Below are 12,737 nucleotides of genomic sequence, written 5' to 3' on the forward strand. Positions count from 1 at the left end.
CTTTCCAGTTTATCTTTGTCTATCTTTGTACATGGATCCCATCCTGTTGCGGCATATTCTTGTTTGATCTTACGGTGTCGTGTATGCAAGTGATTTTACTCTGGTTTGTACTCAGATTTAATCTGTGGGCATGCCCAACCAGCTAGTAAAATCACTTGCATACACGTTTAGCCTTAGTTGCGCACCCCACTTCAGGCTGCTTGTGACGCCCAGATACGGTTTTGTTGTGTTAAAGCATGACCACAAAACTCTTAGCTAGGTACATGTGGGTTTCGTTTGATTGTTATGTTCATACTAGTATAGCATTTTTCGGGATCATAACTACATGAGCCACTTGCTTTGCCAATTTCTTCCAGGGTGTTCAGATCTTTGTGCAGAAGTTGTGAGTCATTCTGTAGACAGCTCTACATACAACAGGCGGGCATCGGCAAACCTTACTTTTGAGTATAGGTTATGACATAATGTGTAATGACTTTGCATTATCATTATAGTTTTTCCATTAATTCCTTTACATTTATCATACTGATTATATCTTCCATTTCGCGAGTTAGGAAGGAGGAGGGTCTTGTACAAGCTCTGAAGGTTCTCTGCCCCCTCCTGCAAATTATTTGTTTTATTTAAATTGTTTACTTTTTCAATTTATAACTGTGCTAAAAGAATAAATACAAATGACAAATAAAAATCACAGCCATAATGATCACTCCATAAAACAACAATCTTTATATCAGATGAATTATCAACAACTCATGTGATTTCATTTCATGGAATTGAATACTGATCAAAACGTGTATACTTAGGAAAAGCCTTTCCCGAGCTCGAGGTTCAAATTATCACAGTTGTAGATGACAAAGTCAAACAATAGTGCACTGGTGACATCATTTGTGTACTTCTTTATGATACCATATTTAAGGTACCTTATCATCGTCATGAGTTAATGTGCCTTGTGATTGTGCACAATAAAAAGTGATGCATAAAACTTGAAGAAAATTTAAAAACAGTGGAAACCATGGTGCATAACACACACTGTGTAAGAATAATAAAAGCCTTTAAACTGGTCATAACAATCGATAAAATCGATAATTCATTAATTCCAGATCTACAGATCAATCATCCTTGCCAGATGTCACTTTTATCTTACTGCAGGGGTCGGATGATGACTAAGTTTCCTCATGGAGCGACGCTGGCGGAGTTTCGAGATCCCCTCACTCAGGAGATGCTCCTATCGGGAAGGACAAGAAAGACATGTCGGTGATTAGCTACCTGACAATCGTCTGAAAAAAAATACTTTGCAGGTTCCTTTTATGGGCGCTCCAAATAGCGTAACTCTTAGATACTGGAAATTTGGTCAATTTGTGATAGAGGCCAGGTATGTAAACCTATACACTTGGATTGCCAAGAAAATATCTTTGTCACGGTGTCAAATGTTCCGGAGAGTGGGGTGCAATTAGTTGAAAAATGATTACTAGTACACTGTAATCTTTTTGACGTATGAGTATTAACGTTACGATGGAGCATGTCTGCTTTTAGCCTTTGACTATTACATGTAACGTTAGGCATCTCGGCCGAATTCGAAGTGAATTGATGGAAGTTGGCGTCGGTTGACACTACTTGGTGTATGGAAAAGGCTTCACTATAATATGTATGGATTTACTTACCAACTTCAAGGACCCACATGCCTGCCTTGTATGTACCCGTCAGAGAGGAAACTGGCCCAAACTCTGCACGGATGTATTCCAGCAGGTCAACCGTCTTGCAGCCACCGTCATCCTTTCCATAAGCACACGCAGGAACGGCCCCAGTCCGACCTGACAGGCGCTGCACATCGTCCACAGCTCCACCCTGCACTGTTACGTCACTTTGGTCCTCATGGTATGCCATCTGCGGATACAATATTGTTTATCAGCCGGGTCAAGTCACCCTCTATTGAGGTGAAACATGATGCTTGTTCAAGTAGCTAGTATAGCAGCGCAATGCGACTTCGCTACCACGCAATTCAGCAGCAATGCGACAGTTTACTTCTTTTAGTTATCGCATGATTTTACTGATCTTTACTCAAACGCGCCATTGTCAAATACTTGAGGGAATAAAGAAAAGTATCATCAGGTTACCAGCTCAAATCCAGCTTTATGTTGGGATTTTCAAGGTATTTCATTAATACTACTAGAATCGAGAAGAAGAAATTATGAACTTTCGCACGTTAAAAAGATCCATTCACTTTTGTCGTCAACAGAATGTGGTCGCCACTTTGTGCTAAATTCTAAAGGACATTCCTTCAACGGTGTTGTGCGGTGTGGTGAGGTGCTGTATGGTGTGGTGTTGTACTCGTATGGTGTGGTGTTGTACGGTGTGGTGTTGTTACCTTCGCCAAGAAGGTTATGTTTTCAGTAGCGTTTGTCTGTGTGTGTGTGTGTGTGTGTGTGTGTTGTGTGTGTGTGTGTGGTTTAGCAAGATAACTCAAGAAGGAGTGGGTGGATTGGAATGAAACTTGGTAGGTGGGTAGGTCTTCATGAGACCTAGAAATGATTAGATTTTGGGCCCCCTGGCGGCTTTCCTAGGTACTGCAGCAGAACTTCCGGTTTTGATATCTCGTGATCTGGACATGCTAGGGTCACGAATTTTGGTTGGTAGATAGCTCTTGGGGTAGGGAAGAAGTGACATGACTTTGGGTCCCCTAGCTGCTTGTTCTGGAACTGCAGCAGCATTTGATGAAAAATTTTCGAAGGATGATAACTCAAGAACCGGTTGACGGATTGTGGTGATTTTAGGTATGTAGGTAGTTGCAGTGATGTTTGTCATAATCAGATGACAAGTATGCAAATCAGGAGCTAATTTGCATAATTAATGAGGACATTCTATAAATCTGCTTTGTTCGATAATAGAACTATGAAACACTTGTGACATCTACTTGAGAACGAGATAAAACATCTGAGGATATAGATTATGTAAATGAGGGCCTAATTTGCATAATTAATGGCAATTTTTTATAATTTCATGGTTGTAACTGTTGGGAATTTCATACTTGCCACATTTGGAAGTTAAGTGAAGCTGAACATCAATAAACATAATTTATTCAAATCATGACCTCATTTGCATAATTTATGAAGAAGTGCTATAATAGCCTTTTTATTAAAGTAAGGCTGTCATTGGGTGGAGATTGAATATGATCAACTGATATAATCCATGCAAATGAGGCTCTTATTTACAAAATCGATGATTAAATTGTATAATCCGTCAACCGCAAGGGTTAACATCACTTGGCGAAGGTATGAGATCGCGGAACTCTTGTATTGTGTAGTGTTATATGGCGAGGTGCTGTATGGTGAGGTATTGTATTGTGTAGTGTTATATGGAGAGGTGCTGTATGATGAAGTATTGTATGATGAGTTGTGGTGTCTTATGGATTTTTCTTCTTACCAAAATCACTCTGTACACTTCGATGTCGTCAGGTAGGTGGAGCACCCAGTTGACGGCCTCGTACGAGCTGAACACCAAGACCAGAGGTTTGGACAGTTGGCCTGCACTGACGGTCACTTCCATCTCAGCTGCCTCGGTAGGATCCTGCAGGAAACCCCTGGTAATTGACACAGATTTACAGTAGTTACATATATGTAAAATGCAGTTAATATAAGATATTAGTTCCTCATCATTATCATCTACCCCTAAGTCTGATTATCATGCAAAATATTTGTTCCCCATCATCATTATCATCTGCCCTTTTAGTCTGATTGACCGTTGGGACACCACAGATACTCTGTCAGCTTTATTTTCTCCAACCTTCTCTATTTTCTTATGTACGTTCATGGAGACTTCTTGGCATTCGTATACGTTATATATGATTTGTACGAGTATTCCAGCGACAACATATCAATGTTATCCCATGAAGAGCACAGTACTACATGTCGTACGGTGAATCAGTATGCCACAAAGAATAGTGAGAAAACGTGTTCTGGACAAACCTTGTGGGTCCGACCGCCTCGTACACCGCCAGTACGTGCACTTCATACTCGTTGTTATCATCGGCGACACAGCTGAAGGTCTCTATCGGGTCGGCAGCGAGGAAGGCCTCCGCTCGGGCGACTGGAGAGCCGCGTGTTATCGCACAACTCCCAACAACCGCTTTGGGTGAGAAATTCAATAATTAGTATAACCATGTATGGATAGAGGGAAGACGACAAAAGCAAACTTTGATTCTACCCTAAAAGTACGAAATAGTTCATGGTTGACATTTCAGTTAGAGGGCCAAAATCCCCTCAGAGCAATTCTAACTGGTTATACGTCGTAATGTGTGAAGAATGTGGTCACAAACTAAGCTAAGTATTAAACCGAGTTATCCAGTGTAAATCATCACCTCAAGCACTGTATAATTCTCAGCTTTGCGTTAGTATGTTTTTTTTCAGTGTGGCATCGAGGTAATGATTTACCTGGTGCATATTTATCATATCTTTCTGAAGATAGGTGGTGACCGTCATATAATTGCAAGCGTTAACGGTAACGTCGATGGCATAATGAGATCTTTGACTGAGCTTTATAATGTTAATATTGGCCAGTTTATGGAACCACTATACATACAGTTATACAAGAGGGGTTGTTTACTTACGTAAGCATGTGTATCGCTGGTAGTTTGGACTTGAGCACTCGCAGAACCCATCAACACACCTGGCTCCCGTAACGTGAGACCCCGGACAGTACCCAGTGCTTCCAATACAGCTGATCCTTTCTTCCGTCGAACCGGAAACTTCAGGGGTGGCAGAAGCTGAAAAAAATGAAATGGACAATAATCTTTTAAAGTGAGAAAAGAGGAGCGGATTATATTAATTAGGGCATTAGGATGGTAGTGCTCTAATTATCTAATCACGATCAGCTGAGGCTGTCAACTATACTCTGAGGACGCTGACCAGAATGGTTCTAAAGCAAAGAAACACGTGACATTTGGGAAAGAAATATGAACGCCACAGCTAGAGTAAACTACTTGTTTTTGTTATGCTCTCAGCATTACAGTTTACGCATACTATAATTGCATATCATGGAATCAGAGAAGTGACCAATCGAGCAGCAGGTCAGACATAAGAAAGATCGTTGAAATTGCAGGTTACTTGAATCTGGAGGGGGCGGCAAGCATTGGAGGTTAACAAATGGAAGATACATTAGAAGTAACCACATTGTTTAAGTGTGGGAATTCGGGTCTAGACGCTAGTACAAGGTAGAGGTTATTATGAAATAGTGCTTCAAATGTTTCAACTAGATACCAATTTAAATTTGAAAGTTTGAAACACTATTGTGTTGATTCAACCCTGGATGACTAATCTTCACAAACATATTAAGGTGGAGGTCATGTATCTGTCCCGATTGGGGACGCTGTCTATTGGGACTTTTTGTTGATGGTCGGTTCAGAGGGACCACAAAGCAGGTTTTCGTGGGGGTCCGCCACCCTAACTCATTGAAACACTATATTTTATCTGTTCTCCATAATGAATTATTAGTTCCTGTTATTTTGTTACAGCGTATTTTGAACCAATGGTATTTTTCAGCACACACCTCACCTCTTCTGGACATGAAGGAACTGATTCAGAAGGTTCTTCAGATTCATAAGAGAATTTTATCTCTATCTTTGGCTCCATTGGTAATTTTGCAGAGCATTCAAGACAAAATGAACAAGTAAAATCTGAGATTTTATACCTCCGGGCTTTTTATTGTATATTTCTATATGTTGTTTGTTATGTATAGTTGATGGTGTTGAATTTTATGTGTTTAGCGTTCCTGGTTGTGTTAACACAGGTCAACATTTTCATCTGCAGCCCATAACATGTACCCATGAACTTATGAAATTCTATTTAATCTGCCGCAATGAACTCGTAATGAAACTCAGAATGACAACCGGAAACGTTAAATCAGACGTTAAAAATAACGGCTGAAGTAGCAAGCCATCCTTATTGTCACTTCCTCCATTTTCCGCCAATTCTTCGTATAAATCGGGGAAGTAAAGGTCTGAATCCTCGGTAAAAATGCACGCCGAGAACGTCTGAGACCGTATACCGCGGTATTTGTAAGTTAGTAGTCGTAATATACGCCGAAAACATCCAAAACAAAGATTGCGCAAGAGTACGTTGACCCCTGACCCATTGACCAACCCGGAAGTTGCTGCCGATCACGCGTCCTGTGAACGCGTACTAAAAATACCCTCCAAACAACATTTGTTGCGCCTCGCATACAGAAGATGTATGTGCACAACAACAATTGTTGCGCGCCGCAAGACTAAGAATTTATTGAGACCCGTCACCCCTCTGTGCGACTGTGGACGAGACCGACTATATCTGACACACGCAAAAGATCAACGGTCGCGACCCACTTTCTCACTCAAGGGGTGTTCTGGGGTCATCAAAAGGCTCCATTTTCACGCCCGAAAACACATATACAATAAAAACAAAAGAACGTGCATCATCTGCAGCCCGATAGCAAAACATGTACCGAGTCTCAAAAGAATCCGTCCACTCAAACGCGAGGAGTCGCTGCGAACGTGAAATTCTAAAACTCTCACAAAGCCCTTCCGCGGAAGGATGTCTCCTCCCCCGGAGGCAATAAAAAAGTGACTTCATAACTGTTTGGTATAGAGTGATACTCCTAAAGCGATAATTGAGCTTGTTCTAGTATTATCTATTCCTTTAAGAAATATGAGGACTAACCACACATTGGTACGTCACACAGCTCCCATCTCTTGTCGGGGTCCGTGGTGTAGCACCAAACGGTTTCTTCGCCGTCTGGATTCCGGCAATAGTTCCCTTCCAGTCCGGACGACGGATACCAAGCAGGGGTCCGCTCGTGTTCGTGAGGTGTCTGACTGTCCCAACGCTGGCACGTCCTGCCTGTTTTGGTCACAGAGACTGTTCCTCGGTAGGATGCTCCATTACCCCTCAGACATGATTCTGGAGGAAGGAAAAAGGAACATACAATTTCATCATCAAGTATCAAATATTTCTCTTCCGTGGCCATTACCTAATTCGGTTATCATTCTCCTAGGCGTTTATTAAAACACCATAGACACAAATGTTGCGAGTATATAAACAATATTGATCTAAGGAACCTAGCTAATTCATTAACATTACCAGATTAAAGCTGAATACTAGTAGTCATAGAGTATGTTTCTGTACACTCATGTATTGAAGCATTCAAAAATATGTCCCAGGAAGCTTTCCGTTCGATCAGGAAAGGGGCATAGCCCCATTGCAAATTACACACATTTTTTACCTTCTGATGATCTAATTGTTGTCTTTGGAGGAGGATACTCAAGTGGAGTTGTAAGGTATTGGACCTCGTCAGTTGGGTGTAGCATCTGCTCATCATCTTTTTGGGTGGTTTCTGTGGCGGAAGTCTGGACGTGGTCCGGAAGCTGTCCGCTTGGTGACACTAATAATGAATGTGTTATAAAGTGTTGTCGTATCTCGATTTAGGAAAGCACGAGAGTAATAGGAACACACTTTAAAGTTGTATCGTAAAAATAGTCCCGACATAAGTGAATCAATAGCCTGTTCAGTCTTAATACAAAGATTCTTGAAATTACTATACATTGTGCTAGTATTAAGCCATACTCATTAGCAATTAATGAGTATGGCTCAGCTAGATTTTGGTAGTGGCCAAATTTTCTTCACATTTGTTATTAAGCTGTTATTATTTGTACAAGTTTGACTGTATTGAAAACACGTATGCAACATCAACACAATGATTGAAAAGACATCATTGTGTGTGTCAGAGTGTGCGCGCGTGCGTGAAAGCGTCCGTGCGTGAGTGCGTCCGTCCGTGCGTGTGTGTGTGTGCGTGTGTGCGTGTGTGCAGTACAGACCTGTGCCGTTAATGTCCCTGTAGTCGACACAGCCCTGACAGTCACAGTGGTCAGGCGTGTTGCCGCACCAGTTTCCCGTGGAGCAGCATGGCACTCCCCCGTCAGGGTCACATTCAGCGGGGTGACCGTTCCCTGCAGGGTAATCCTGACCGCAACGCAAGTCGTGGCGCCACCTCAAAGGATCTATTGGGGTGGATATATAGAAGAGCCGATATTGCAAACGAAAAGTAACTTTTCCTTTTTTGATTGGTTGAACTGACTTTAAAAGTGAGTAAGTACAACTGTGATCCTTATCACACCATGGCATTGTGAAGTTATAACTAGATAGCATATACATCTGACGATATGGCTGCGTGTTTTATGTGGAACTTGAAAAGCAGACCATATCACTATTTAAGTAGCCTGGGTTCCAAACCCATAGCAAACTGGACACAAAGTATCTCAATGAGCCTCACTGAGATCCAGTACTTTGTGCCCAGTGTGCTATGGGTTTGGCACCCAGGCTATATTTAAGTTGTATGACCATCTGCACTCCTCCTTGTATAATCTATAATCCGAATGAGACTTTGAAAGCTTTGGTGTAGCTGTTGGACTGTGAAGAATGGTATTTCCGTGACTAGGAATTGTCGTGACGCATGATATCAGTCTGTGACTAAAATAATACATCTGTACGTAACACCTGATTTAAACGTGCATAGTTAATGCCATACATTACATATAGTGAAGTAAGGTCACATAATGGTCTCCACAACACACACATGTCGTAGCCATGTTAAGTAACCAAGGCCTACCCGAAAAGACTTGGACTTCACACAGGGTCAGTATCCGGGCGGGTCCGGGGAGACGAACGCCCACGTAGCGCCCCTTCATCCCATGACACGAGACGGAAATGGACGGTCGGCTCACGTCGATTCGATGATCACCACCACACTTGGGGTTCTCGCTGACTTGGTCGGAATCCCCGATGTGGATGTTGAAGGGGTTGAGTCGTTCCGAACAACAGTCCATGCGGTTGAAGATGACTACTCTGTAGATATTAAAAACAATGCAATGTCGACTTAGTTTTGTGTATGAATATTCTTAAAAACCATATAAATCTTGTTAACTTTGGTAGATCCTCGGTCACCTTCGTCACTGAAAGGTCTTGCATTGGGGCTTGCACCTTAAGACTTGAGACTTAAGACACCCACTTGAAGCGGGCCATAGATTCAAATTTGTAAAACGCTGCTACCGCATGTACGATTATGTCCGCATTTTACTACCTTATTATTGATGGATGGAAAGTGAAAAAGCTCAACATTTTTTTCATAGCGGCACACTTTTTATACCATACACCCAGTACAAACACATTGGAAACTTGATTCTAAACAATCAATGATATCCTCATTATTGTTTAATGGTGTTATGTTTCTTTAGAAAGCTTATTTATTAAGCTTTACATAGAGTTTGTGTGCTATCCATCGTGATCGATGACTGGTGAACCATTATACATGTTGTAAACTTACCTGCTAACCATATACGATTGACGAAGATCCACCCACCAGCTTGGATCAGTCTCTCCTTGACCATCTACAGTGTGTGTACAGGAACCAGCATGGTAGTTGGCATCGGTGTTCCTGTCTACGGCACGGCTGGCATCACCATGCCATATCTCCATTATGCTTGTTTGGTACGCTCTCTTCCCTTGTGCGACATTGATACCTGTCCCAGGCGAGAGAACTATCATTACCAGTCTTATATCTAGGCATCATCTTAAGTCTTCATCATGGGTGGAACTGTACACAGATGATCGTCACATATGTATACCCACGAAACATGACGAGTGACCACCCGACTATGTGTATGGTTCGTGCACGTGTGCGTTGTGTATGTGTGTTTTTGTGTGTGTGTGTGTGTGTGTGCGTGTGTGTGTGCGTGTGTGTACAATAATGTTGTGTTTTTTCCTTTGTGTGTGTGTGTGTGTGTGTGTGTGTGTGTGTGTTTGTGTGTGTTTGTGTGTGTGTGTGTGTGTGTGTGTGTGTGTGTGTGTGTGTGTGTGTGCGCGCGCGCGCGCCTGTGAGTACGTCCGTCCGTGCGTGGGTGAGTGAGTGTGTGTGTGTGTGTGTGCAGTACAGACCTGTGCCGTTAATGTCCCTGTAGTCGACACAGCCCTGACAGTCACAGTGGTCTGGCGTGTTGCCGCACCAGTTTGCCGTGGAGCAGCATGGCCCTCCCCCGTCAGGGTCACATTCAGCGGGGTGACCATTCTCTGCAGGGTAACCCGGACCGCAACGCCAGTCGTTGCGCCACTTCACTTTTAGGGTGGATCGACATAAACATGAGCCTTTAAGCCGATATTACAAATGAGAATAAACTTTTCCCAATGACGTGTGGTTCAAGCGGTTTTAGAACATCCGTGAATACTGAATGATTGAATCAGCCGGGTGAATAACTGCTTTTATTTTGATTTTTACTGATTGAATACCAAAGTTCTTTATTCACAACCGCTTGTTTGACAAGCCACAAGTGGTTGGAAATTTGATTGTGTCCAGCATAATTTTAGAAGTCGCTCTAGGAAGATAAACCTGAGAGAGAGAAACACCTTGCCTAATCTTTGGCTGGCTGACAATAGTTACCGTGTGGGTGACGCCCTCTCAGCGAGCTAGTGTCGGTCTGGCGTAACACGTCTGTTAAGACATGTATAACCAAGGACATGTCCTTGGTATAACGAACAATTTTGCTCAGTCATTGGAATGACCGTCTTAAGCAGCTTTGACTGTATGCAACATCAGTACAAAGATTTAAAGGCTATCCAAATTAATTTGCATCATTACCTGAAGTGATGTAAGAAACAGACATTCAAGATTACAGTCATAGGCTCACTGTGAAAAGGGGGATTTTACCAATATAAAAATATATAGCAAATATACTCGCAACGCCCTCTTTTCACTACAGGCCCCCACTACAAAGAGATTTCACCTAGCGTTAGTTTTCACAAAATCATTTCCGTACATTATTGTATCTATGTTGTATGCAATGGTTGATTGGCAAAGGTAACTAAAATGACATGACTTACTAACTGAGAGAAAATATAGAATGACATTAAACGAGAATGCTATACCATACTATAACACACTATACTATACTATACTTTACTATACTATACTTTACTATACTATACTTTACTATACTATACTTTACTATACTAGACTTTACTATACTAGACTAGACACCATACCATACTATTCTATACCATATACTATGCTATACTATACATTGAATTCAAGAATTATATCTAGGAAAATGAACATGCCACACCTTTGTTGTAGCACCATGGTATTAATCGTATTGAGGAATCATAGCAGCATCCTTTCTGATGGCACTCATGAGGGGTGATGCCCGACCAGCCGCAATTCTCTCGCTGCGACGGGTCCATCAGACACGCTGCGGGGAAGCTTTCTGTTTTGATGCAAATCAACAACACATGATCAAACATTTATGACAAACTTTAAATGAGAAGTTTTGGTTGGGGTCGTGTGGCGATTAATGATATTTATTATGACATCAAGGAAAATCCTCTTCTCAGAAAACGTAACGTTATGTTTATCATGCTGACACGGGGATATTAACAAACTTACTTTCTTGATAATTCCCTCTACACTATTTACTTGAATCTGACCTTTAATCTTGTAGACTTGGTTTGCCCATTGCCCGCCTTCGCCGTCCGCAGCGCAGGCTGTGGAAGGCCCGTGTTTGTTGTAGGTGTTGTGGCCGTCAGCAGACCCGAAACACTGCCCGCCATCCTGGACAGCAAACACGGCATAACCCAGAGACAGTGCTACCTGGTAACACTTCTCAATGGCGCGGGTACGTTCGTGATAGTTGCTGCCATCTAGCCGCAGATCTGTCCCCTCGAGGATCGTAATGGCGCGGTCAGATGTGTCCCTCCAGCAGCCCAGGGTAGTGTACTCCGGGCTTTCGCTACCTGTCAGAGACAGGGGGTAAGTGGTTGATATCACAATTCTAACACACAATACATGCTAAAAAGCCTTCCTGTGTGCATGTGGTATGGCCCCATTTCACTTCAGCCTGTTGCAAATGACCACAATGTGGGGCAACCGACCTGGGGTTTGTTTCGGGACTGCCCACACCCATTTCTGTAGAGGTTGGTTAACCCACACCGGCTTCAGTCGTACAGTAGAAAAAAGATGGGCAAAGCAAAAAACTGCATAAATTAGATGTGTAGATCTAGGTGATAACGGAGTTTGGAAAAAAAGCTAATTGGATACCTACAACATGGCTTGAAGTGAGCTTTAAATGTATGATAACAAAACATCACATAAAACATTCTTTGTGTATGCAGTATCAAGGAAAGACAGATAGTGTTGAATTGCATTTTGATAGGCTAGGTAGGCACAGCCTTTCTTCGTTTTCTAAATTGCAACTTTTTCGTTACCTTCTAATGGCGTCACCTCGACATCTGGTGAAGGCTGTTTAGGTCGAGTTGTAAGGGCTTGGGTCTCCCCCTCCTTCTGTTGAAGTAGAGTAGAAAGGTCTTGGATCTCCCCCTCCTTCTGTTGAAGTAGAGTAGAAAAGGTCTTGGATCTCCCCCTCCTTCTGTTGAAGTCCAGTAGAAAGGTCTTGGATCTCCCCCTCCTTCTGTTGAAGTAGAGTAGAAAGGTCTTGGATCTCTCCCTCCTTCTGTTGAATCTCCTCCTCCTTCTGTTGAAGTCCAGTAGAAAGGTCTTGGATCTCCCCCTCCTTCTGTTGAATCTCCTCCTCCTTCTGTTGGATCTCCTCCTCCTTCTGTTGAATCTCCCCCTCCTTCTGTTGAATCTCCCCCTCCTTCTGTTGAAGTTGAGCTGTGAGCTCTGCGATGTTCTGGGTCTGCCTCTGAAGCTCTCTGTCTTTCTCCTGCAGCTCC

The 12,737-nt window shown here is 42.5% G+C and overlaps 1 protein-coding gene across 1 annotated transcript; it reads right to left on the minus strand.

Annotated features, from left to right (window-relative positions):
* Positions 1–820: 820 nt before the first annotated feature.
* LOC109469681 lies at positions 821–12,302 on the minus strand. The gene is made up of 14 exons (XM_019768235.1): positions 12,270–12,302; positions 11,493–11,798; positions 11,132–11,272; positions 9,951–10,127; positions 9,340–9,535; positions 8,626–8,861; positions 7,835–8,017; positions 7,243–7,401; positions 6,681–6,920; positions 4,598–4,753; positions 3,957–4,116; positions 3,415–3,571; positions 1,656–1,878; positions 821–1,219 (listed from the first exon to the last, which is right to left on the minus strand). The coding sequence occupies exons 3-14, from the start codon at positions 11,247–11,249 to the stop codon at positions 1,203–1,205; spliced, it is 2,022 nt and encodes a 673-aa protein (XP_019623794.1). The 5' UTR covers positions 11,250–11,272; positions 11,493–11,798; positions 12,270–12,302; the 3' UTR covers positions 821–1,202.
* Positions 12,303–12,737: the final 435 nt, after the last annotated feature.

The sequence above is a fragment of the Branchiostoma belcheri genome, unplaced genomic scaffold (assembly GCF_001625305.1).
Source record: "Branchiostoma belcheri isolate BF01 breed outbred unplaced genomic scaffold, Haploidv18h27 scaffold21, whole genome shotgun sequence".
Taxonomy (NCBI): Eukaryota; Metazoa; Chordata; class Leptocardii; order Amphioxiformes; family Branchiostomatidae; genus Branchiostoma; species Branchiostoma belcheri.